Source organism: Engystomops pustulosus, chromosome 8 (assembly GCF_040894005.1).
Source record: "Engystomops pustulosus chromosome 8, aEngPut4.maternal, whole genome shotgun sequence".
Lineage (NCBI taxonomy): Eukaryota > Metazoa > Chordata > Amphibia > Anura > Leptodactylidae > Engystomops > Engystomops pustulosus.
The window spans coordinates 6730047-6758013 of NC_092418.1; the positions used below are offsets into that span (position 1 = coordinate 6730047).

Consider the following 27967-nt stretch of genomic DNA (forward strand, 5'->3'; position numbering starts at 1 on the left):
ATGAGGAGATTGTGTGGGGCTGGTTTATCCCTTTTCTCCAGTCTTTTGTACCTTGTGTTCAAGGTTGAACACAAAATGGAGATTACATGAAGTTTTCCACTTTTATTGTTGAAATGTGCGATAAAAATAAACATTGTGTGAACATTGACTAAGGATGTACTGCTCCTAGAGCAGGTTACCTGTCCGCACTGGGGCTGTATGGCAGCAGCCGTACTGTACCTCAGGGATCCGACATCACACCCTGAGCGTTACCTCAGGAGACCATTTTACTGTGTGTGAAGTGAAAGCAGCAGCCGCGTTCCCGCCCTCCCCGCCGCGCGCAGGGTCTGGAGGCGGCGCATGCGCAGTGCGTGCAGCAGAGACCGGTGCGCTCCTCAGTTTAGATCCGTTGTCCGCCGCTCTCCCGCCTCGCGGTTTCCAGGCTCCCCCCGCTGTGTGTGAGGTGATAGCTGCTTCCAGGCCCCTCTCCCGCGCTCTCTCTCTCCGTGTCACGTGCTCTGTCGCTATGGCCTCCGCAGCGCAGCCCGAAATCTCCTCAGAGCTGGAGAAGATGGAGGCGGCCGGGGAGGAGGCCGACAACAACCCCGACGAGCCCATGAACGAGGACGACAACAACGAAGACGAGGCGGACGACGGCGACGTGGAGGAAGATGTCATCGTCCAGATCGGGGCCACCTACTCGTGCAAGAGGCAGGACGGCACCTACCGTGAGTGGCCACCTACCTGTATACATATATACCGCCCCCGTGTACACCTCCCACTATATATACCACCTCCGTGTACACCTCCCACTATATATACCGCCCCGTGTACACCCCCCACTATATATACCGCCCCCGTGTACACCCCCCACTATATATACCGCCCCCGTGTACACCTCCCACTATATATACCGCCCCCGTGTACACCTCCCACTATATATACCACCCCAGTGTACACCTCCCACTATATATACCACCCCAGTGTACACCTCCCACTATATATACCACCCCAGTGTACACCTCCCACTATATATACCACCCCAGTGTACACCTCCCACTATATATACCGCCCCCGTGTACACCTCCCACTATATATACCGCCCCCGTGTACACCTCCCACTATATATACCGCCCCCGTGTACACCTCCCACTATATATACCGCCCCCGTGTACACCTCCCACTATATATACCGCCCCCGTGTACACCTCCCACTATATATACCTCCCCCGTGTACACCTCCCACTATATATACCTCCCCCGTGTACACCTCCCACTATATATACCTCCCCCGTGTACACCTCCCACTATATATACCTCCCCCGTGTACACCTCCCACTATATATACCTCCCCCGTGTACACCTCCCACTATATATACCTCCCCCGTGTACACCTCCCACTATATATACCTCCCCCGTGTACACCTCCCACTATATATACCTCCCCCGTGTACACCTCCCACTATATATACCTCCCCCGTGTACACCTCCCACTATATATACCTCCCCCGTGTACACCTCCCACTATATATACCTCCCCCGTGTACACCTCCCACTATATATACCGCCCCCGTGTACACCTCCCACTATATATACCTCCCACTATATATACCACCGCAGTGTACACCTCCGACTATATACACACAACCCCTGTGTCCTCCCCTCATTACCTGTAGTAATGGCTCCTGTGTCCTCCTCTCATTACCTGTAGTAATGGCTCCTCTGTCCTCCTCTCATTACCTGTAGTAATGGCTCCTGTGTCCTCCTCTCATTACCTGTAGTAATGGCTCCTGTGTCCTCCTCTCATTACCTGTAGTAATGGCTCCTCTGTCCTCCTCTCATTACCTGTAGTAATGGCTCCTCTGTCCTCCCCTCATTACCTGTAGTAATGGCTCCTGTGTCCTCCCCTCGTTACCTGTAGTAATGGCTCCTGTGTCCTCCTCTCATTACCTGTAGTAATGGCTCCTGTGCCCTCCACTCATTACCTGTAGTAATGGCTCCTCTGTCCTCCCCTCATTACCTGTAGTAATGGCTCCTGTGTCCTCCTCTCATTACCTGTAGTAATGGCTCCTGTGTCCTCCTCTCATTATCTGTAGTAATGGCTCCTCTGTCCTCCTCTCATTACCTGTAGTAATGGCTCCTGTGCCCTCCACTCATTACCTGTAGTAATGGCTCCTCTGTCCTCCTCTCATTACCTGTAGTAATGGCTCCTCTGTCCTCCTCTCATTACCTGTAGTAATGGCTCCTCTGTCCTCCTCTCATTACCTGTAGTAATGGCTCCTGTGTCCTCCCCTCATTACCTGTAGTAATGGCTCCTCTGTCCTCCTTTCATTACCTGTAGTAATGGCTCCTGTGTCCTCCTCTCATTACCTGTAGTAATGGCTCCTCTGTCCTCCACTCACTACCTGTAGTAATGGCTCCTGTGTCCTCCTCTCATTACCTGTAGTAATGGCTCCTCTGTCCTCCTCTCGTTACCTGTAGTAATGGCTCCTCTGTCCTCCTCTCGTTACCTGTAGTAATGGCTCCTCTGTCCTCCTCTCATTACCTGTAGTAATGGCTCATCTGTCCTCCTCTCATTACCTGTAGTAATGGCTCCTCTGTCCTCCTCTCATTACCTGTAGTAATGGCTCCTGTGTCCTCCCCTCATTACCTGTAGTAATGGCTCCTCTGTCCTCCTCTCATTACCTGTAGTAATGGCTCCTCTGTCCTCCTCTCATTACCTGTAGTAATGGCTCCTCTGTCCTCCTCTCATTACCTGTAGTAATGGCTCCTCTGTCCTCCTCTCATTACCTGTAGTAATGGCTCCTCTGTCCTCCTCTCATTACCTGTAGTAATGGCTCCTGTGTCCTCCTCTCATTACCTGTAGTAATGGCTCCTCTGTCCTCCTGTCATTACCTGTAGTAATGGCTCCTGTGTCCTCCCCTCATTACCTGTAGTAATGGCTCCTCTGTCCTCTTCTCATTACCTGTAGTAATGGCTCCTCTGTCCTCCTGTCATTACCTGTAGTAATGGCTCCTGTGTCCTCCCCTCATTACCTGTAGTAATGGCTCCTGTGTCCTCCCCTCATTACCTGTAGTAATGGCTCCTGTGTCCTCCCCTCATTACCTGTAGTAATGGCTCCTGTGTCCTCCTCTCGTTACCTGTAGTAATGGCTCCTGTGTCCTCCCCTCATTACCTGTAGTAATGGCTCCTGTGTCCTCCCCTCACTACCTGTAGTAATGGCTCCTGTGTCCTCCTCTCATTACCTGTAGTAATGGCCCCTGTGTACTCCCCTCATTACCTGTAGTAATGGCTCCTGTGTACTCCCCTCATTACCTGTAGTAATGGCTCCTGTGTCCTCCCCTCATTACCTGTAGTAATGGCTCCTCTGTCCTCCTCTCATTACCTGTAGTAATGGCTCCTCTGTCCTCCTCTCATTACCTGTAGTAATGGCTCCTCTGTCCTCCTCTCATTACCTGTAGTAATGGCTCCTCTGTCCTCCTCTCATTACCTGTAGTAATGGCTCCTCTGTCCTCTTCTCATTACCTGTAGTAATGGCTCCTCTGTCCTCCTGTCATTACCTGTAGTAATGGCTCCTGTGTCCTCCCCTCATTACCTGTAGTAATGGCTCCTCTGTCCTCCTCTCATTACCTGTAGTAATGGCTCCTCTGTCCTCCTCTCATTACCTGTAGTAATGGCTCCTCTGTCCTCCTCTCATTACCTGTAGTAATGGCTCCTCTGTCCTCCTCTCATTACCTGTAGTAATGGCTCCTCTGTCCTCCTCTCATTACCTGTAGTAATGGCTCCTGTGTCCTCCCCTCATTACCTGTAGTAATGGCTCCTGTGTCCTCCTCTCATTACCTGTAGTAATGGCCCCTGTGTACTCCCCTCATTACCTGTAGTAATGGCTCCTGTGTACTCCCCTCATTACCTGTAGTAATGGCTCCTGTGTCCTCCCCTCATTACCTGTAGTAATGGCTCCTCTGTCCTCCTCTCATTACCTGTAGTAATGGCTCCTCTGTCCTCCTCTCATTACCTGTAGTAATGGCTCCTCTGTCCTCCTCTCGTTACCTGTAGTAATGGCTCCTCTGTCCTCCTCTCGTTACCTGTAGTAATGGCTCCTCTGTCCTCCTCTCGTTACCTGTAGTAATGGCTCCTCTGTCCTCCTCTCGTTACCTGTAGTAATGGCTCCTCTGTCCTCCTCTCGTTACCTGTAGTAATGGCTCCTCTGTCCTCCTGTCATTACCTGTAGTAATGGCTCCTCTGTCCTCCTTTCATTACCTGTAGTAATGGCTCCTGTGTCCTCCTCTCATTACCTGTAGTAATGGCTCCTCTGTCCTCCTTTCATTACCTGTAGTAATGGCTCCTGTGTCCTCCTCTCATTACCTGTAGTAATGGCTCCTGTGTCCTCCTCTCATTACCTGTAGTAATGGCTCCTGTGTCCTCCCCTCATTACCTGTAGTAATGGCTCCTGTGTCCTCCTCTCATTACCTGTAGTAATGGCTCCTCTGTCCTCCTCTCATTACCTGTAGTAATGGCTCCTCCGTCCTCCTCTCATTACCTGTAGTAATGGCTCCTGTGTACTCCCCTCATTACCTGTAGTAATGGCTCCTGTGTCCTCCTCTCGTTACCTGTAGTAATGGCTCCTGTGTCCTCCCCTCGTTACCTGTAGTAATGGCTCCTCTGTCCTCCTCTCGTTACCTGTAGTAATGGCTCCTCTGTCCTCCTCTCGTTACCTGTAGTAATGGCTCCTCTGTCCTCCTCTCGTTACCTGTAGTAATGGCTCCTCTGTCCTCCTCTCGTTACCTGTAGTAATGGCTCCTGTATGAACTAGTTATTTGTATAAAAGACTTCTGTCCTCACCCTCCAAACTCCGTTATGGTGAAGACTGAATTGCTGTCACAGGACACCAGAAATAAAATTCTAGCCCTGCACCAGGGTGGGGAGACTGAATCTGCAATAGGCAGCAGCTTGGTGAGAAGAAATCACCTGTGGGAGCAATAACTAAATATGAAAGACCGACAAGTCCCTGATAATCTCCCTCCGTCAGGGTCTCCATGCAAGACCTTACCCCATGGGGTCAAAATGATCACAAGAAGGGTGAGCAAAAGACCTAGTGACTGACCTGCAGAAATCCCAGAACCACACAGTGGACCTAGTGACTGACCTGCAGAAATCCCAGAACCACACAGTGGACCTAGTGACTGACCTGCAGAAATCCCAGAACCACACAGTGGACCTAGTGACTGACCTGCAGAATCCCAGAACCACACAGTGGACCTAGTGACTGACCTGCAGAATCCCAGAACCACACAGTGGACCTAGTGACTGACCTGCAGAAACCCCAGAACCACACAGTGGACCTAGTGACTGACCTGCAGAAATCCCAGAACCACACAGTGGACCTAGTGACTGACCTGCAGAAATCCCAGAACCACACAGTGGACCTAGTGACTGACCTGCAGAAATCCCAGAACCACACAGTGGACCTAGTGACTGACCTGCAGAAATCCCAGAACCACACAGTGGACCTAGTGACTGACCTGCAGAAATCCCAGAACCACACAGTGGACCTAGTGACTGACCTGCAGAAATCCCAGAACCACACAGTGGACCTAGTGACTGACCTGCAGAAATCCCAGAACCACACAGTGGACCTAGTGACTGACCTGCAGAAATCCCAGAACCACACAGTGGACCTAGTGACTGACCTGCAGAAATCCCAGAACCACACAGTGGACCTAGTGACTGACCTGCAGAGATCTGGGAGCAACGTAACAAAGTCTCCCTTCTTCTATCAGCAATGGCACTGAAGATGAAATGTGGCTGGGTCTGTCAGAATGACAGGGATCCTAAGCACACCGCCAGGACAAAGGAGCCGCTTCATACGAAGCATTTCAAGGTCCTGGGAGTCCACACCAGTCTCCAGATCTCCACCCCCGTAGAAAATATTTAGAGGGAGTTGAAAGTCCTTGTTTCTGTTACGGGTTCACCAATGTGCCTCCCTGTGCCCCCTCAGCCGCGCGGCAATCTCACTCGCCTGTCTGCGTTCCAGTGTTGTCTCCCGCAATCTGACGCCTGCGCCCCGGCCACCTAGGCTTCTCAAGATTTAAGGGGTCAGCGTGCCGCTAATTGGCACTGGCCACCTGGCAATAAATAGCCAGCCTCTTACCTTATGCCCCGCCCAATCTTTGTGCCTCGTGCCTGAGAGAAAGCCCAATGCATGGTGACTGCTGAATTTCCGTTGTGAACCCGGGATTTCTCATTTTGTTTCTTAAAGTTGAGGTTCTACCTAAGATGTCACTTGCAGGCCCCTCTCATCTTTATAAGTGGGTGAGCCTGTGAAATTGGTGGCTGCCTAAATCCTCCTCCCCCTCCCCTACTGTATCCTGGGAGCTTAACTGTAGTATACTCTGAGTGCTCAGTATTTACCTCTTGTATAGGCTCCCATCCTCACCGCCCTTTATATTCCCAATTTTTTTTCAGATGACGCAGAAGTTGTGAAAACCAGGATGAACAAGCAGGCGGGCCGGGAGGAGTTCTTTGTCCACTATGCTGGTTGTAAGTAAAATAGTAACTTTACTGCTGTCGACTGCACTGAAATCTGCACATGAGCGTTAGATGTGGTTTTTACATAGAAAGCTATAAAATTAGCAATGGACAAATCACTAAGTGTGCCCCAGCTCCCCACTGCAAATGGGCAGTGAAGATTAGTGTGAATAGAGGAGCGGCCAAGCCTGTGCCTAAACGTTTCATTTAATGTCTGTGATAGGCCACGCCCATGTGCAAACTCTTCACTGCTGCAACGTATTCATACCTCGAGGAGGAAGATGCAACCAGGTGGTAAATGTCAATTTTAGGACAATCATTTTAACCTTGTGCATTCATTTTTTACATAAGAATTAAAAATGTTAAGACTAAGGTGTGTGTTACATGGCTCTGCGCATCACATGATACTCAGTCCATGTGTCAACTGAAATGGTTAAATTGGTATTGAACCTTGGGGTCAGAAATTACTTGGAACCTCCATATCATGTGAGCTCTCACCGATAATAACTGCGCTAATTTGATTTGCATATCAACTTAAATGTGAATTTGAATTATTCTTAGGTCAATATGGATGCATAAATATCTAAAAATCCACAGGTTCCATATCTGATGGCGTGAGCTGCAGCTGTGTGAACTTGTTGTGGATTTATTCAGCTGCATGTGAATCAGAATTCACACTGTATTTAAGTTACACTGCTCTAGCAACACTACTAACTGGACTAGAACTGGCCCAGTTGGAACCATGAGAAGCTCATTAATTCACGCTCATTTAAGTCGGCCTGTACATAGACTGATGCAAAGTGAATGAGCGAATTAGAGATTGCTCCTGCCTCATTTGTCTGCATCGTCATTCGGCTGTGCTGCCAATATCAGCTGATGTACAAGAATCAGCAGCACAACCAGAATGAGGACTTCTCATTCCTGATTGCTACCCTGATTATTTGGGCTCTTTCAGGCAACCAAGGTCGGTTCATCAATCACAGTCCTGCAGTGGCCGGATATCACAGACCGACCGCTGTGGTGTAAGAAGCCTTTTACACCTTTGGACTGTAGTTTACTGTATCAATGAACTTCAGTTTGTGGGGATGTTCTGAGAACACCTTGAGATTGGTGTTTTCAGACATCTTGTAGATGCCTGCATCTAAATTTAGAGTTGTCACAGTATTTGACCCTGCTGTACAGTAGCATAAGAGGTCACATACAAACCATTGAATAGAAGAAACCTGCTTGTGCACTAATGCAAATAAAAGGTCCCCAAATGGGCAAAAAATGTTTTGGAGCAGATTTGTCTTTAAACCTCCCAGCTGCCTGCTGGAGGTGTTACTGTAATTTTTTTTTTAATTTTTGGTACCAGAAATTTTTTCTATACAAGGCAGCCAATGGTTGGCTGTTCATGAACAGTCCCTATTGCTACTTACATGTAGTAATTATAACTACATTTTTATCTTTTAATTTCCTTTTAATCTCTTAACCTTTTGTGATATTTTCTATTGTGTTCCATTCTGAAAGTAAGATCACCTCTGTGTTGTATTCATCTTTTCCCGACTGATCTGGTAAGTAATAAGCTGGCGGAAGTCCCACCACCGTTTCACCTGATTGTGTGAGCTCGCTTGTTTCCACAGTGAACCGTCGCCAAAACGAATGGGTAGATAAAACCCGACTGGTGATTCCTAAATCAGTGAAAGAGGAGCAAGTTGCTAACAGTACGGACGCGGAAATGAATGAAGAGGGAAAAACTCCCCTGAAGCAACAGGAGGAGGAAGATGATGATGCACCTGATGTGAAGGTAATGCGGCGTTCAGTCCTCCCAGTCTACCTCCCCAGCTACAAATTCAACAAATACTTTTTCTGCTGGCAGAGGAGATGAATTTTCCCCTCCATTGATCATCTCCTGATCAGTTGTTTCATTATGTTTTGTTCATTTAATAAAATAACTGATTGACTAAAGAGGAAATGCACGTAAAAATGTGGCTATCTGCACGGCTATTTCCTGCAGTCCGATAAACGTGCACAACACGCTGTCCAATAAGAATGGGGTTCCGGATCCCAGCGTGACTCTGTCCGATGTTTTATGAGGTATCCTATAGATGTATCATAGATACCTCAGCTGGGAATACCCCTTTACATTCTCTCTTTAAAGGGCTTTTCCAGGGGATAGGGCCTAGCTTGCTGATCAGCGGGGGTCTCAGTGCTGAGACCCCTGCTGATCACAGAACCGTCATGCACGGCCATCTGCTCCATTAATCTGACGAAGCGAATAGCACAGAGACCCCCACTGATCAGCAAGTTAGGCCCCATCCTGTGGACCAGGCCTAACTTTGTTTCGTGGGAAAACCCCTTTAATGCTCAGGACACTGTGATGTCAGACGTCTCTGGAGGTTTCTCTGTGGAGGACATAATTTTTTATTATTTTTTTTTTTTTGATATTGGTAAACCAGTTCCACACATTCCCAATACTCTATTACGGGCACATTGCAGCGGTTGTTTTATTGTATCTGTATTGTATGGAACTTTGTCACATTGTGTCATGTTTTGAATAAAGATAAATGAACCCTCGTATGTCCTGCCTTCATTTATACACGATGCTCCCATGATGGTACCTTGTCATGTACTGATGTGGACGCAACAGGAGTCACATCTGCCCTGCAGGGATTTGTAGCTTTTATTAATGTGCTGCACAGGGTGGTCTGGGGGATTTCACTTCTGTAGTATATGAGTTACTGCTGCAGGTGTGTCCCACAGATTTCACTTGCAGTGACCTGGGCACTAACACAATGTTCTGCTTTGGTTGGTTTTATTTTGGACAACTGGTTAAAGGGAATGTGTCTCTAATTTTTTTTAGAAATTATCGATAATGAGGTAAGATGGCAGTGGCCACCAAATGGGTAAAAAAAACCCTACAATCGGGAACTGATAACAAGTAAGGCTCAGTTCATCTGGTTCTGTTCGTTATTAATATCAGAAACAATAGCCACATCTTTTCTGCTATTAGTAATGGACGGTAGCCTTCTGCACATTGAATTCTGTGGGGAATGGGAGACTTCCCATTCTACATCGATGTTTTAGTTTCTATTACTCTCTCCTAAAACCAAGTACGTAATGGAAAGCCGTGACATAGATGTGAACTGGGCCTTAGAAGCGGATGATATGTTTCGCTCAAAAGAGGTTGGTAATACATTTTTTTTTTTTTTTTAACCCATACAAAGGAAATTTTTTATAGGGTCCATCAAAGCGAATGAGGTTGTGTGAGCTGAATGCTCATCTTATGCTGCGTGGTGATTAAGACGTCTGATCTCCACAAATCACGGCCTGATAATCGGAGCAGTTTCAAGGAAAGCTCATTCCCACTAACTGCTGGACAACAGCGGACTACATGGTATAAAAGACACAGAGATGCAATGTCCATAATGGTCGGAACTGAATGGTGAAACGTTCCTTCTCCACGCATTTTGCTTCTTCCTGTTGGTCGGGCTCCAATTGTCTTTGTCGGCGTGCTTTCAATTATATTCACTATACTGTCAGCCGCAGCATCCATTATCCGCTGGTTGTTGGGGGTGCTGTAAGTTGGGCCCTTAACAATCCAGTATTGAAGATCTAGACTTGAGAATGGATTATCCATATGTTATTTATGGAAATCCCCTTAAACTGTACTGCACAATGCTTTATGCACACAACCATATTGGGGGCCATTGTCCGGTTGCACAAATTGCAGCCAGATGATGGGCCCCATAGAAGTCTGTTACACCCGGTCACATGGTGGTTAGCACATCATGTCCTGGACAGGCCGCTGTGCCTCAAAATATTGAGCAGGTCCTATTCCTCTGGAGAGGTGAGCAGTGCCGTCTGCTCTGCCCAGGTTCCGGCCTGTGCCCAATTCTTTGTAAGTTTTTCCCCATGGTTTGGAGATGATGATGCGCTGCTGGGAATCATTAATGTCTTTTTGGCTTTGCAGTGAGGGCAGAAGAGCGATCACCCATGTGATGTTATATGGAAGTCCCGGTGTAAAGAGGACCTGTAACCTCTCCTGCCTATTATATATGTATCAACAGGGAAATAACAATGTGGAGCGATTCACTTCCACTGGTTATATTGTTATCTATATGTTAAATACTATTCCTTTTTTGCACAAGGTTTTACTTTTCTACAAATCTTAATCATGGTGACTTACTGTGTGGCTCTAGTTTGTACCCCAGAAGCACAACTGACTTAACTCAAATTCTTGTTTTGTTTGTTTTTTTACTGTATGTAGAAAGTAAAGGTCGATGTTGACATCGCTCCATCCACCAACTCAAGGATGGCGTCCGGGGACTTTGCTGAGGAGTTGACTTGCCTCCTGTGCAGCGAGCTCTTCCAGGATCCCGTCATGGTGGAATGTGGCCATAACTTCTGCCGTAACTGTATCGACAAGGCCTGGAATGGTCAGGAATCCTTCACCTGCCCCGACTGCAAAGAAGTCATCACTGAGAAGAGGTGTACCACCAACCGAGCCCTGGCTAACCTGGTGAAGAAGACGGTCGGTAGCACTTCTGCCCTGACCTCAGCTAAAACTGGGGAAAAGCCTAAACCATCGGAGAACTGTCCGGAGCACGATGAGAGGCTGAAACTGTACTGCAAAGATGATGGGACCCTGAGCTGCGTCATCTGCCGGGACTCTCTCAAGCACGCCAGTCACAACTTCCTGCCAATCCTGGATGCAGTGGGGGTGTACAGGGTAAGTTATGAGCAGTGAGTTTCTACCAGGTCTAATTCCTGTCCATTCAATCGCTGGCCACAGGCAGTCATTGGCGCCATGGGCATCCTTAGCCGCGGTACCAGCAGGTTGAGGCTACCACCTCCATCCTCAGAAGTGAACAGAACTTTTTAGTCACTGGTAAACCCTTCAGTGTTCCTGACCTATGCACTTGGTTGGATCAGCATCACAGTTCTGTCATGGCGTTAAAATCTCAATATCGATCATAACTAACTGTTCTCTTACTGCCGGTCCATCAAAAATGGCTGAGCACCGAGTTCTGCACCCCTCTCATAGAAACTGTTCTCATTATTGGTGTCAGTGGTCCCCCCCCCCCCCCCCCCCCAACACCAGATAATCATCAGACAACCCTTGAAAGTAACGTAATGTCTGAAATAGTATTTACAAATGTACTTTACATGCCTTGAAGATAAATGTTAATATATGATATCACTATGTTTTGTAGACGGAGCTGTCGGACATTGTTGCCCCATTAGAAGAAGCCCTGAAGGTGACTGAACAGCTGACCACCCAGCAGGCCGAGAAGGTTGATCAGCACAAGGTCAGTGTACGTCCCCTATAGCTGGGATAAGCACAGTGTAAGTCCATGTTCTAGACCAGGGGTCCCCAAACTTTTTACATAGAGGGCCGTTCACGGTCCCTCTCAGACCGTTGAAGGGCCGGACTAAAGTTAAAAAATAAAAAAAAAATAAGAAATTCCTCTGTACACTGCACATATCCTATACTGCTCCTTCATCATTAATTATTTCCTATGCTTCCCCCCACCACTTATTATTTCCTATGCTGCCCCTCTATCATTAATTATTTCCCATACTGCACCTCCATCATTATTTCCTATATTGCTTCTCCATCATTAATTGTTTCCCATACTGCTCCTCCATCAATTATTTCTCATACTGCCCCTCCATCATTAATTGTTCCCTATACTGCCCCTCCATCATTAATTGTTCCCTATACTGCCCCTCCATCATTAATTATTCCCTATACTGCCCCTCCATCATTAATTATTCCCTATACTGCTCCTCCATCATTAATTATTCCCTATACTGCTCCTCCATCAATTATTTCTCATACTGCCCCTCCATCATTAATTATTCCCTATACTGCCCCTCCATCATTAATTATTCCCTATACTGCCCCTCCATCATTAATTATTCCCTATACTGCTCCTCCATCATTAATTATTCCCTATACTGCTCCTCCATCAATTATTTCTCATACTGCCCCTCCATCATTAATTATTCCCTATACTGCCCCTCCATCATTAATTATTCCCTATACTGCTCCTCCATCATTAATTATTCCCTATACTGCCCCTCCATCATTAATTGTTCCCTATATTGCCCCTCCATCATTAATTATTCCCTATACTGCCCCTCCATCATTAATTATTCCCTATACTGCCCCTCCATCATTAATTATTCCCTATACTGCTCCTCCATCATTCATTATTCCCTATACTGCCCCTCCATCATTAATTATTCCCTATACTGCCCCTCCATCATTAATTATTCCCTATACTGCTCCTCCATCATTAATTATTCCCTATACTGCTCCTCCATCAATTATTTCTCATACTGCCCCTCCATCATTAATTATTCCCTATACTGCCCCTCCATCATTAATTATTCCCTATACTGCTCCTCCATCATTAATTGTTCCCTATACTGCCCCTCCATCATTAATTATTCCCTATACTGCTCCTCCACCATTAATTATTCCCTATACTGCTCTTCCATCATTAATTATTCCCTATACTGCCCCTCCACCATTAATTATTCCCTATACTGCTCCTCCATCATTAATTATTCCCTATACTGCCCCTCCACCATTAATTATTCCCTATACTGCTCCTCCATCATTTATTATTTCCTATACTGCCCCTCCATCATTAATTATTCCCTATACTGCTCCTCCATCATTAATTATTCCCTATACTGCCCCTCCATCATTCATTATTCCCTATACTGCGCCTCCATCATTAATTATTCCCTATACTGCCCCTCCATCATTCATTATTCCCTATACTGCTCCTCCATCATTAATTATTCCCTATACTGCCCCTCCACCATTAATTATTCCCTATACTGCCCCTCCATTATTAATTTATCCCTATACTGCCCCTCCATCATTAATTATTCCCTATACTGCCCCTCCATCATTAATTATTCCCTATACTGCCCCTCCATCATTAATGATTCCCTATACTGCCCCTCCATCATTAATTATTCCCTATACTGCCCCTCCATCATTAATGATTCCCTATACTGCTCCTCCATCATTAATTATTCCCTATACTGCCCCTCCATTATTAATTTATCCCTATACTGCCCCTCCATCATTAATTATTCCCTATACTGCCCCTCCATCATTAATTGTTCCCTATACTGCCCCTCCATCATTAATGATTCCCTATACTGCTCCTCCATCATTAATTATTCCCTATACTGCCCCTCCATTATTAATTTATCCCTATACTGCCCCTCCATCATTAATTATTCCCTATACTGCCCCTCCATCATTAATTATTCCCTATACTGCCCCTCCATCATTAATTGTTCCCTATACTGCTCCTCTATTATTAATTATTCCCTATACTGCCCCTCCATCATTCATTATTCCCTATACTGCCCCTCCATCATTAATTATTCCCTATACTGCTCCTCCATCATTTATTATTTCCTATACTGCCCCTCCATCATTAATTATTCCCTATACTGCCCCTCCATCATTAATTATTCCCTATACTGCCCCTCCACCATTAATTATTCCCTATACTGCTCCTCCATCATTAATTATTCCCTATACTGCTCCTCCATCATTAATTATTCCCTATACTGCTCCTCCATCATTAATTATTTCCTATACTGCCCCTCCATCATTAATTATTCCCTATACTGCCCCTCCATCATTAATTGTTCCCTATACTGCTCCTCTATTATTAATTATTCCCTATACTGCCCCTCCATCATTCATTATTCCCTATACTGCCCCTCCATCATTAATTATTCCCTATACTGCTCCTCCATCATTAATTATTCCCTATACTGCTCCTCCATCATTTATTATTTCCTATACTGCCCCTCCATCATTAATTATTCCCTATACTGCCCCTCCATCATTAATTATTCCCTATACTGCCCCTCCACCATTAATTATTCCCTATACTGCTCCTCCATCATTAATTATTCCCTATACTGCTCCTCCATCATTAATTATTCCCTATACTGCCCCTCCATTATTAATTTATCCCTATACTGCCCCTCCATCATTAATGATTCCCTATACTGCTCCTCCATCATTAATTATTCCCTATACTGCCCCTCCATTATTAATTTATCCCTATACTGCCCCTCCATCATTAATTATTCCCTATACTGCTCCTCCATCATTAATTATTCCCTATACTGCCCCTCCATCATTAATTATTCCCTATACTGCCCCTCCATCATTAATTGTTCCCTATACTGCTCCTCTATTATTAATTATTCCCTATACTGCCCCTCCATCATTAATTATTCCCTATACTGCCCCTCCATCATTAATTATTCCCTATACTGCTCCTCCATCATTAATTATTCCCTATACTGCCCCTCCACCATTAATTATTCCCTATACTGCTCCTCCATCATTAATTATTCCCTATACTGCTCCTCCATCATTAATTATTTCCTATACTGCCCCTCCATCATTCATTATTCCCTATACTGCTCCTCCATCAATTATTTCTCATACTGCCCCTCCATCATTAATTATTCCCTATACTGCTCCTCCATCATTAATTATTCCCTATACTGCCCCTCCATCATTAATTATTCCCTATACTGCTCCTCCATCATTCATTATTCCCTATACTGCCCCTCCATCATTAATTATTCCCTATACTGCCCCTCCATCATTAATTATTCCCTATACTGCTCCTCCATCATTAATTATTCCCTATACTGCTCCTCCATCAATTATTTCTCATACTGCCCCTCCATCATTAATTATTCCCTATACTGCCCCTCCATCATTAATTGTTCCCTATACTGCCCCTCCATCATTAATTATTCCCTATACTGCTCCTCCACCATTAATTATTCCCTATACTGCTCTTCCATCATTAATTATTCCCTATACTGCCCCTCCACCATTAATTATTCCCTATACTGCTCCTCCATCATTAATTATTCCCTATACTGCTCCTCCATCATTAATTATTCCCTATACTGCCCCTCCACCATTAATTATTCCCTATACTGCTCCTCCATCATTTATTATTTCCTATACTGCCCCTCCATCATTAATTATTCCCTATACTGCTCCTCCATCATTAATTATTCCCTATACTGCCCCTCCATCATTCATTATTCCCTATACTGCCCCTCCATCATTAATTATTCCCTATACTGCCCCTCCATCATTCATTATTCCCTATACTGCTCCTCCATCATTAATTATTCCCTATACTGCCCCTCCATCATTAATTATTCCCTATACTGCCCCTCCATCATTAATGATTCCCTATACTGCCCCTCCATCATTAATTATTCCCTATACTGCCCCTCCATCATTAATGATTCCCTATACTGCTCCTCCATCATTAATTATTCCCTATACTGCCCCTCCATTATTAATTTATCCCTATACTGCCCCTCCATCATTAATGATTCCCTATACTGCTCCTCCATCATTAATTATTCCCTATACTGCCCCTCCATCATTAATTATTCCCTATACTGCCCCTCCATCATTAATTGTTCCCTATACTGCCCCTCCATCATTAATGATTCCCTATACTGCTCCTCCATCATTAATTATTCCCTATACTGCCCCTCCATTATTAATTTATCCCTATACTGCCCCTCCATCATTAATTATTCCCTATACTGCCCCTCCATCATTAATTATTCCCTATACTGCCCCTCCATCATTAATTGTTCCCTATACTGCTCCTCTATTATTAATTATTCCCTATACTGCCCCTCCATCATTCATTATTCCCTATACTGCCCCTCCATCATTAATTATTCCCTATACTGCTCCTCCATCATTTATTATTTCCTATACTGCCCCTCCATCATTAATTATTCCCTATACTGCCCCTCCATCATTAATTATTCCCTATACTGCCCCTCCACCATTAATTATTCCCTATACTGCTCCTCCATCATTAATTGTTCCCTATACTGCTCCTCCATCATTAATTATTTCCTATACGGCCCCTCCATCATTAATTATTCCCTATACTGCCCCTCCATCATTAATTGTTCCCTATACTGCTCCTCCATCATTAATTATTTCCTATACTGCCCCTCCATCATTAATTATTCCCTATACTGCCCCTCCATCATTAATTGTTCCCTATACTGCTCCTCTATTATTAATTATTCCCTATACTGCCCCTCCATCATTAATTATTCCCTATACTGCTCCTCCATCATTAATTATTCCCTATACTGCTCCTCCATCATTAATTATTTCCTATACTGCCCCTCCATCATTAATTATTCCCTATACTGCCCCTCCATCATTAATTGTTCCCTATACTGCTCCTCTATTATTAATTATTCCCTATACTGCCCCTCCATCATTCATTATTCCCTATACTGCCCCTCCATCATTAATTATTCCCTATACTGCTCCTCCATCATTAATTATTCCCTATACTGCTCCTCCATCATTTATTATTTCCTATACTGCCCCTCCATCATTAATTATTCCCTATACTGCCCCTCCACCATTAATTATTCCCTATACTGCTCCTCCATCATTAATTATTCCCTATACTGCCCCTCCACCATTAATTATTCCCTATACTGCTCCTCCATCATTAATTATTCCCTATACTGCTCCTCCATCATTAATTATTCCCTATACTGCCCCTCCATTATTAATTTATCCCTATACTGCCCCTCCATCATTAATGATTCCCTATACTGCTCCTCCACCATTAATTATTTCCCATACTGCCCCTCCATCATTAATTATTCCCTATACTGCACCTCCATCATTAATTATTCCCTATACTGCCCCTCCATTATTAATTTATCCCTATACTGCCCCTCCATCATTAATTATTCCCTATACTGCCCCTCCACCATTAATTATTCCCTATACTGCCCCTCCATCATTAATTATTTCCCATACTGCTCCTCCATCATTAATTATTTCCCATACTGCTCCTCTATTATTAATTATTCCCTATACTGCTCCTCCATCATTAATTGTTCCCTATACTGCTCCTCTATTATTAATTATTCCCTATACTGCCCCTCCATCATTAATTATTCCCTATACTGCCCCTCCATTATTAATTTATCCCTATACTGCTCCTCCATCATTAATTGTTCCCTATACTGCTCCTCTATTATTAATTATTCCCTATACTGCCCCTCCATCATTAATTATTTCCCATACTGCTCCTCCATCATTAATTATTTCCCATACTGCTCCTCTATTATTAATTATTCCCTATACTGCTCCTCTATTATTAATTATTCCCTATACTGCCCCTCCATCATTAATTATTCCCTATACTGCCCCTCCATTATTAATTTATCCCTATACTGCCCCTCCATCATTAATTGTTCCCTATACTGCTCCTCCACCATTAATTATTTCCCATACTGCACCTCCATCATTAATTATTCCCTATACTGCCCCTCCATCATTAATTGTTCCCTATACTGCCCCTCCATCATTAATTATTCCCTATACTGCTCCTCCATCATTAATTATTCCCTATACTGCCCCTCCATCATTAATTATTCCCTATACTGCTCCTCCATCATTAATTATTCCCTATACTGCTCCTCCATCATTAATTATTCCCTATACTGCCCCTCCATCATTAATTGTTCCCTATACTGCTCCTCTATTATTAATTATTCCCTATACTGCTCCTCCATCATTAATTATTCCCTATACTGCTCCTCCATCATTAATTGTTCCCTATACTGCTCCTCCATCATTAATTATTCCCTATACTGCCCCTCCACCATTAATTATTCCCTATACTGCCCCTCCATTATTAATTTATCCCTATACTGCCCCTCCATCATTAATTATTCCCTATACTGCTCCTCCATCATTAATTATTCCCTATACTGCTCCTCCATCATTAATTATTCCCTATACTGCCCCTCCATCATTAATTATTCCCTATACTGCCCCTCCATCATTAATTGTTCCCTATACTGCCCCTCCATCATTAATTATTCCCTATACTGCTCCTCTATTATTAATGATTCCCTATACTGCCCCTCCATCATTAATGATTCCCTATACTGCTCCTCCATCATTAATTATTCCCTATACTGCTCCTCCATCATTAATTATTCCCTATACTGCCCCTCCATCATTAATGATTCCCTATACTGCTCCTCCATCATTAATTATTCCCTATACTGCTCCTCCATCATTAATTATTCCCTATACTGCTCCTCCATCATTAATTATTCCCTATACTGCTCCTCCATCATTAATTGTTCCCTATACTGCTCCTCCATCATTAATTATTCCCTATACTGCCCCTCCACCATTAATTATTCCCTATACTGCCCCTCCATTATTAATTTATCCCTATACTGCCCCTCCATCATTAATTATTCCCTATACTGCTCCTCCATCATTAATTATTCCCTATACTGCTCCTCCATCATTAATTATTCCCTATACTGCCCCTCCACCATTAATTATTCCCTATACTGCTCCTCCATCATTAATTATTCCCTATACTGCTCCTCCATCATTAATTATTCCCTATACTGCTCCTCCATCATTAATTATTCCCTATACTGCTCCTCCATCATTAATTATTCCCTATACTGCCCCTCCATCATTAATTATTCCCTATACTGCTCCTCCATCATTAATTATTCCCTATACTGCTCCTCCATCATTAATTATTCCCTATACTGCCCCTCCACCATTAATTATTCCCTATACTGCTCCTCCATCATTAATTATTCCCTATACTGCTCCTCCATCATTAATTATTCCCTATACTGCTCCTCCATCATTAATTATTCCCTATACTGCCCCTCCACCATTAATTATTCCCTATACTGCTCCTCCATCATTAATTATTCCCTATACTGCTCCTCCATCATTAATTATTCCCTATACTGCTCCTCCATCATTAATTATTCCCTATACTGCCCCTCCATCATTAATTATTCTCTATACTGCCCCTCCACCATTAATTATTCCCTATACTGCTCCTCCATCATTAATTATTCTCTATACTGCTCCTCCATTATTAATTATTCCCTATACTGCCCCTCCACCATTAATTATTCCCTATACTGCCCCTCCACCATTAATTATTCCCTATACTGCTCCTCCATCATTAATTATTCCCTATACTGCCCCTCCATCATTAATTATTCCCTATACTGCTCCTCCATCATTAATTATTTCCTATACTGCTCCTCCATCATTAATTATTCCCTATACTGCCCCTCCATCATTAATTATTCCCTATACTGCCCCTCCATCATTAATTATTCCCTATACTGCTCCTCCATTTATTATTCCCTATACTACCCCTCCATCATTAATTATTCCCTATACTGCCCCTCCATCATTAATTATTCCCTATACTGCCCCTCCATCATTAATTATTCCCTATACTGCCCCTCCATCATTAATTATTCCCTATACTGCCCCTCCATCATTAATTATTCCCTATACTGCTCCTCCATCATTAATTATTCCCTATACTGCCCCTCCATCATTCATTATTCCCTATACTGCCCCTCCATTATTAATTATTCCCTATACTGCTCCTCCATCATTAATTATTCCCTATACTGCCCCTCCATCATTAATTATTCCCTATACTGCCCCTCCATCATTAATTATTCCCTATACTGCTCCTCCATCATTAATTATTCCCTATACTGCCCCTCCATCATTCATTATTCCCTATACTGCCCCTCCATCATTAATGATTCCCTATACTGCCCCTCCATCATTAATTATTCCCTATACTGCCCCTCCATCATTAATGATTCCCTATACTGCCCCTCCATCATTAATGATTCCCTATACTGCCCCTCCATCATTAATTTTTCCCTATACTGCTCCTCCATCATTAATTATTCCCTATACTGCTCCTCCATCATTAATTATTCCCTATACTGCCCCTCCATCATTAATTATTCCCTATACTGCCCCTCCATCATTAATTATTCCCTATACTGCCCCTCCATCATTAATTATTCCCTATACTGCTCCTCCATCATTAATTATTCCCTATACTGCCCCTCCATCATTCATTATTCCCTATACTGCCCCTCCATCATTAATTATTCCCTATACTGCCCCTCCATCATTAATTATTCCCTATACTGCTCCTCCATCATTAATTATTCCCTTTACTGCCCCTCCATCATTCATTATTCCCTATACTGCCCCTCCATCATTAATGATTCCCTATACTGCCCCTCCATCATTAATTATTCCCTATACTGCCCCTCCATCATTAATGATTCCCTATACTGCCCCTCCATCATTAATGATTCCCTATACTGCCCCTCCATCATTAATTATTCCCTATACTGCCCCTCCATCATTAATTATTCCCTATACTGCTCCTCCATCATTAATTATTTCCTATACTGCCCCTCCATCATTAATTATTCCCTATACTGCCCCTCCATCATTCATTATTCCCTATACTGCCCCTCCATCATTAATTATTCCCTATACTGCTCCTCCATCATTTATTTCCTATACTGCCCCTCCATCATTAATTATTCCCTATACTGCCCCTCCATCATTAATTATTCCCTATACTGCTCCTCCATCATTAATTATTCCCTATACTGCTCCTCCATCATTAATTATTTCCTATACTGCCCCTCCATCATTAATTATTCCCTATACTGCCCCTCCATCATTCATTATTCCCTATACTGCCCCTCCATCATTAATTATTCCCTATACTGCTCCTCCATCATTAATTATTTCCTATACTGCCCCTCCATCATTAATTATTCCCTATACTGCCCTCCATCATTCATTATTCCCTATACTGCCCCTCCATCATTAATTATTCCCTATACTGCCCCTCCATCATTAATTATTCCCTATACTGCTCCTCCATCATTAATTATTCCCTATACTGCCCCTCCATCATTAATTATTCCCTATACTGCTCCTCCATCATTAATTATTCCCTATACTGCTCCTCCATCATTTATTTCCTATACTGCCCCTCCATCATTAATTATTCCCTATACTGCCCCTCCACCATTAATTATTCCCTATACTGCTCCTCCACCATTAATTATTCCCTATACTGCCCCTCCATCATTAATGATTTCCTATACTGCCCCTCCATCATTAATTATTCCCTATACTGCTCCTCCATCATTAATTATTCCCTATACTGCTCCTCCATCATTAATTATTCCCTATACTGCCCCTCCACCATTAATTATTCCCTATACTGCCCCTCCACCATTAATTATTCCCTATACTGCTCCTCCACCATTAATTATTCCCTATACTGCTCCTCCATCATTAATTATTCCCTATACTGCCCCTCCATTATTAATTATTCCCTATACTGCTCCTCCATCATTAATTATTCCCTATACTGCCCCTCCATCATTAATTATTCCCTATACTGCCCCTCCATTATTAATTATTCCCTATACTGCTCCTCCATCATTAATTATTCCCTATACTGCCCCTCCATCATTAATTATTCCCTATACTGCTCCTCCATCATTAATTATTCCCTATACTGCTCCTCCATCATTAATTATTCCCTATACTGCCCCTCCATCATTAATTATTCCCTATACTGCTCCTCCATCATTAATTATTCCCTATACTGCCCCTCCATTATTAATTATTCCCTATACTGCTCCTCCATCATTAATTATTCCCTATACTGCCCCTCCACCATTAATTATTCCCTATACTGCTCCTCCATCATTAATTATTCCCTATACTGCCCCTCCATCATTAATTGTTCCCTATACTGCTCCTCTATTATTAATTATTCCCTTTACTGCCCCTCCACCATTAATTATTCCCTATACTGCTCCTCCATCATTAATTATTCCCTATACTGCCCCTCCATCATTAATTGTTCCCTATACTGCTCCTCCATCATTAATTATTCCCTATACTGCTCCTCCATCATTAATTATTCCCTATACTGCTCCTCCATCATTAATTATTCCCTATACTGCTCCTCCATCATTAATTATTCCCTATACTGCCCCTCCATCATTAATGATTCCCTATACTGCTCCTCCATCATTCATTATTCCCTATACTGCCCCTCCATCATTAATTATTCCCTATACTACCCCTCCATCATTTATTATTCCCTATACTGCCCCTCCATCATTAATTATTCCCTATACTGCCCCTCCATCATTAATTATTCCCTATACTGCCCCTCCATCATTAATTATTCCCTATACTGCCCCTCCATCATTAATTATTCCCTATACTGCTCCTCCATCATTAATTATTCCCTATACTGCCCCTCCATCATTCATTATTCCCTATACTGCCCCTCCATTATTAATTATTCCCTATACTGCCCCTCCATCATTCATTATTCCCTATACTGCCCCTCCATTATTAATTATTCCCTATACTGCCCCTCCATTATTAATTATTCCCTATACTGCTCCTCCATCATTAATTATTCCCTATACTGCTCCTCCATCATTAATTATTCCCTATACTGCCCCTCCATCATTCATTATTCCCTATACTGCCCCTCCATTATTAATTATTCCCTATACTGCTCCTCCATCATTAATTATTCCCTATACTGCTCCTCCATCATTAATTATTCCCTATACTGCTCCTCCATCATTAATTATTCCCTATACTGCCCCTCCATCATTAATTATTCCCTATACTGCCCCTCCATCATTAATTATTCCCTATACTGCTCCTCCATCATTAATTATTCCCTATACTGCCCTATACTATATTTAAGGCCCCCATAATTAATTATTTTTTTTATATCCGGGCCCCCCGGCCGCCAAAATATATTTGCTGCTGGTTAAAAAAAAAAAATCCTATACTCACCTCTGGCAGCGGCTCCCGAGTCTTCTATCTTCGGGCTGCTGTCGGCCGGGAAGGGGTGCGCAGCCGCGTGATGACGTCATCACGCGGCCGCGCACTCAGGTTCACGGAGCGATGTGCGCCGGGGTCGTCTTCCGGCCACATCGCTCCACCTGTAATAATAGTGCTCGAGCGGCCGTATCGGCCGCGTCGAGCACTATTCAGGGGCGGGCAGGAGCTTCCTGTCCGGATGGACGGAGGCTCCTGCCTGACTGCCGCGACTTGCCGGGGGCCTCAGCAGGAGCCGCTGGCGCTCCAAGGGGCCGGATAAAAACGGTCCGCGGGCCGCATGTGGCCCGCGGGCCGTAGTTTGGGGACCACTGTTCTAGACTATTCCTCTATGGCTTTATTCACACCTCCCCTCCATATGGAGAAGTGTGGCACAGCCGTACTTACGGGCAAAGATAGAGCCAGCTCTATCTTTTCCCCAACCCCGACGGTACCGCAACGGTACAGTACGTGCTGCTTACAGACGTATTAAGTGATCTCAGTGGTTATTTCTCCCATTTAGAACAATGTATCGGAGTCTCGGCAGCACATTGAGTCTGAGTTTGAGAAGCTGCACACGTTCTTGAAGGAACGAAAGGAGAATCTTCTGGAGCAGCTTCAGGAACAGGGAGAAAACCTGCTGAAGGAGATGGAGAGTAACATGGTGAAGCTGCAGGAGAATAACGATAGTATCAAAGAGACCATCACTATGGCCGACGAGAGGGTGAACGATTCCGACTCCATCTCTTTCCTCACTGTAAGTGTCGCTATATTTGGCGCAAGCCCTTTGTCTCCATGCATTTCGTTTTACTAATTCTCTATTTTATCTTTACTTTTGTTTTGTTTTCTGCCTTAAGGGGATCAAGTCATTCATCGAGAAGTAAGTTTCCAGCACATTTGTGGGATCACTAGTGTTAGGGTTGGATGGTCAGTGCTGATCTTTGTATCTTGTTGTCCAGGTGCCAGGAGCAGCAGAAGGATGTGATGGTAACCGGGAACACGCTGCTCTCTAAGGATCTGTGTCGGGGAACTTTCAAGGGACCCATTCAGTACTCGGTGTGGAAGCAGATGAAATCTTTCATTGTGCCATGTAAGTACTGACTTACATCAGAATCCATACAGGACATAGAGGAACAATACTTCCATAGTGTCTTTAACCCCTTAAAGGACGCAGGTGTTTTTCGCTCATTTCTCGCTCTCCACCTTCAAAAATCCATTACTTTTTCATTTTTCAGTGTACAGAGCTGTGTGAGGGCTTATTTTGTGCGGAACAAATTTTACTTCTCCGTCACATTATTTATTATGCCATGCCGTGTACTGCGAAGCTGGAAAAAAATTCTTGTGGGCTCAGTTTTTACGACTTTCACTCTGTGCTCCAAATAACAGCTCTACTTTATTCTTTGGGTCGGTACGATCGCGGCGATGCCAAATTTATATCGGTTTTATTGCGTTTTAATGCATTTTCAAAAATGAAACGAATGTGTACGAAAAAGAAAAAAAAACTTCACCCTCTTCCGACGTTAATAACTTTTTCATACTTCGCTGTACGGAGCTGCTAAATGAGCTGCCATTTTCATTGCTACTATTTTGAGGACTGTGCAACATTTTGATGTGTAAAAGTCGCGTTTCGGACATTTGGGCGCCATGTTCAGTTATGGGGGTCATCGCGGGCAATATTATATATTTTGATAGATCAGGTATTTTGGGATGCGGCGATATCTAATGAGTTTGTGATTTTTTACTGTTTATTATGTTTTAGATCCGTTCTAAGGAAAGGGGGAGATTTGATTTTTTTTTTTTTTTTTTTTTTTAAATATGTTATTAATTTTTTACATTTTTAAGCTTCTTTTTTTAAACTTTTATTTTTTTCACTATTTCTTAGACCATCTACGATACTTTAACCCTAGATGGTCTGATCGTTCCTACCATATACTGCAATGCTACTGTATTGCAGTATATGAAGTTTTTGCATATGATTCATTACAATGAGCCACTGGCTCATTGTAACGAATCTTCTGAAAGCATGCAGCCTCGGTTCTGACGAAGACCGAGGCTGTCATGGCAACTGCTCTGAAGAAAGATGGCGGCGTCCATGTGTCTTTGCCAGCGGCAGACAAGAGGTTAACACCCAGGATCGGTGCAGGCACCGACCGTGGGGGTTAGCAATGGGTCTTTGCTTCAATATGCAGCAAAGCCCATCTCTATATGAAGAGGGCTCAGCCCGTGAGCCCTCTTCATACACCCTTCATAGCTATTCGGCGGATATATCCGTCGCAGAGCGTGAAGGGGTTAAAGATACCTAAACTTCTGAGGTCTAGTTATTTCCTCTAAACCCAACCGCACATTGTAAAAACACTTTTCCACATCCTACCCAGCATATGACTATTTATCCAGTTTGCAATCCGTAGTAAAGAAATTGAATAATGACATCAGGAAATGCAGCTTGTCCTGCAAAAAGCAAACCAGTTGTACTGGCTGTTCCAACACTGTAAATGTTATTGCCCTTCTTATATCATTGCCATTCTAGTTACACTGCAAACTAAACATGTTTTTTTCTATCATTTCTGTTCAGACTTGTCCCCTATGATGTTAGACCCTTCCACTGCGCACCCCAACTTGATCCTGTCCGATGGACTGACCAGTGTTAAATATGGAGACACTAAGCTCCCGCTCCCTGACAATCCCAAACGGTTCAGTCAGTGCATCCTGGTCCTGGGCTCTCAGGGCTTCGATTCTGGTCGCCATTACTGGGAGGTAGAAGTGGGAGACAAGACGGCCTGGGATGTGGGGATGGCCAGCGAATCCAGCAACCGCAAGGGGAAGATCAAGCTCAACCCAAAGAACGGCTACTGGGCCATCTGGCTAAGGAATGGCAACGCCTACAAAGCTCTGGAGTCCCCCTCCAAGACCCTGGTCCTCAACTCCAAGCCCAAGAGAATCGGCGTGTACGTGGATTACGAGGGAGGTCAGATCTCCTTCTACAACGCGGATGACATGTCCGCCATCTACACATTCCGCGCCACGTTCACAGAGAAGCTGTACCCGTACCTGTCTCCATTCCTGCACGACTCGGGCCGCAACGCAGAACCTCTGCGTCTGGTGCATAGCTGAGTGTCCTGTATGTCGCACTGATACACAGCCGATCATTTTCATCCCCGCGCAGGTTATAATTTAAACTATTCCCCGTTCACACTCGGCCATTTGTTTCCCGCTGTTCATGTTGATGGTTCATTGTATTTCTGATGGGATGTACATGTTTTAGTTCCATGACTGTGATTTTACAAGTTTGCATTTCTTGATTTAGTTTTTTTTAATAAATTCAATTCATTTAACAACCTATGAGAGATGTCGTTCTATATTTGTGTGGAACAATTACAGAACGTTTTTACCATTCACATACTGATGACCCGGAACACAGAGCGGCGCTAGAAGTCCATCTCTGTGCTCTGTGTATCAGTCAGCGCTGGAAACTACAGCTGCTCTTCTACATAGGAGCTTGAAATTCGGCCGACAATCCATGAGTAGCGGCCCAGCCAGTCACAGGCAGGCGAGGTCTGGTCTACGAGGCGCTGCGGCCGACATGTATCCATCATCATCATTAGGCAGAAGCTTCTTGCATCCATTTCTTTCACCATCCTGGGAGATTTTTGTGGGTTTATCATAGTGGCTCAGACTGCTTGATAAATGTGACATATGGCGTCATCGAGTATATGGGGTCCGCAGGAGATTTGAAACTTTTTATAGAATAATCAAATAAAAAATGTTTAACTTCTCCCTAATTACTTCCTATGCGTGGAGTGAATTTATTCCTAACCTTGCACATCAGGATTAGCTACATAAATCTTCTGTAAGTAAAGTGGAGAAGGTTGGAAACTATTGCAAAAGAAATGCTGATTGTTTAGCAAGTTTGCAGTTGAGACAGTTGTGTATTGAATAACCCAATTGTGCATCAGCTGTAGTGTTTTCTGATGCTAGGATGCACGACCCGTGTCTATGTCTTGCAGAAGCAAAAGCAGATCCATTACATCGCACTTCCATTCCAACACTATGGGGCATATTTACTAAGGCTCTGCAGGCCACATTTTCGTGGGGTTTCCCCGCTTTTTCCGTTTTTCACTGCATTTAACCGAGGTTTTTAGCGTACGGGATCAGATTTTGGCGCCGACGTTCATGCAACACAAATCGGAGGGTGGGCCGTCGGTCAACCCAACTGATTCGGACTAAGCGCGGTATTTAACATTTAAAATTGTGTCGCAAGCTATGCACATGCACCAGGAAGAAGAAGGTGAACTCCGGGGACCTGAGCGGGGAAGTGATACATGCAGGATATCGGGTGCAGGATCTTAGTGACTCCCTGCACAGCGCATTATACACGGACAATGCACTTACATGCACCGGGAAGAAGATGGTGAACTCCGGCGGACCTGAGCGGGGAAGCGACACATGCAGGAAATTGGATGCAGGATCTTAGTGAGTCGCCGCAGCTCCGATTCCTCCTCGGACAATGCACCACGGGGATCGCGACGGGACGGGTAAGTAAATGTGCTACTATGTCGGTTTGCCTTTTGAGAGATGTAACTGAATTCATGTCTTCCAAAACGCTTCATTGGGAAGGGCTTAGCTTTCTGATAG

General features: G+C 43.9%; 1 protein-coding gene across 1 annotated transcript; it reads left to right on the forward strand.

The window, feature by feature from the left end:
• Window positions 1-327: 327 nt before the first annotated feature.
• Window positions 328-26674, forward strand: LOC140076296 (nuclear factor 7, brain-like). Its single transcript, XM_072122865.1, has 9 exons — window positions 328-707; window positions 6445-6519; window positions 8130-8293; window positions 10757-11218; window positions 11703-11798; window positions 23859-24092; window positions 24193-24215; window positions 24295-24425; window positions 25908-26674. Exons 1-9 carry the CDS (start codon window positions 506-508, stop codon window positions 26444-26446), a joined length of 1926 nt encoding a protein of 641 aa, XP_071978966.1. The 5' UTR covers window positions 328-505; the 3' UTR covers window positions 26447-26674.
• The last annotated feature ends 1293 nt before the right edge of the window (window positions 26675-27967 follow it).

Bases quoted from the DNA above. Each gene is read 5' to 3' on its own strand.
- LOC140076296 (XM_072122865.1), top strand. From the start codon at position 506: ATGGCCTCCGCAGCGCAGCCCGAAATCTCCTCAGAGCTGGAGAAGATG. The intron at 24,093-24,192 runs GTAAGTGTCGCT...TTCTGCCTTAAG, and splicing joins ACTCCATCTCTTTCCTCACT to GGGATCAAGTCATTCATCGA. The intron at 24,216-24,294 runs GTAAGTTTCCAG...CTTGTTGTCCAG, and splicing joins ATCAAGTCATTCATCGAGAA to GTGCCAGGAGCAGCAGAAGG.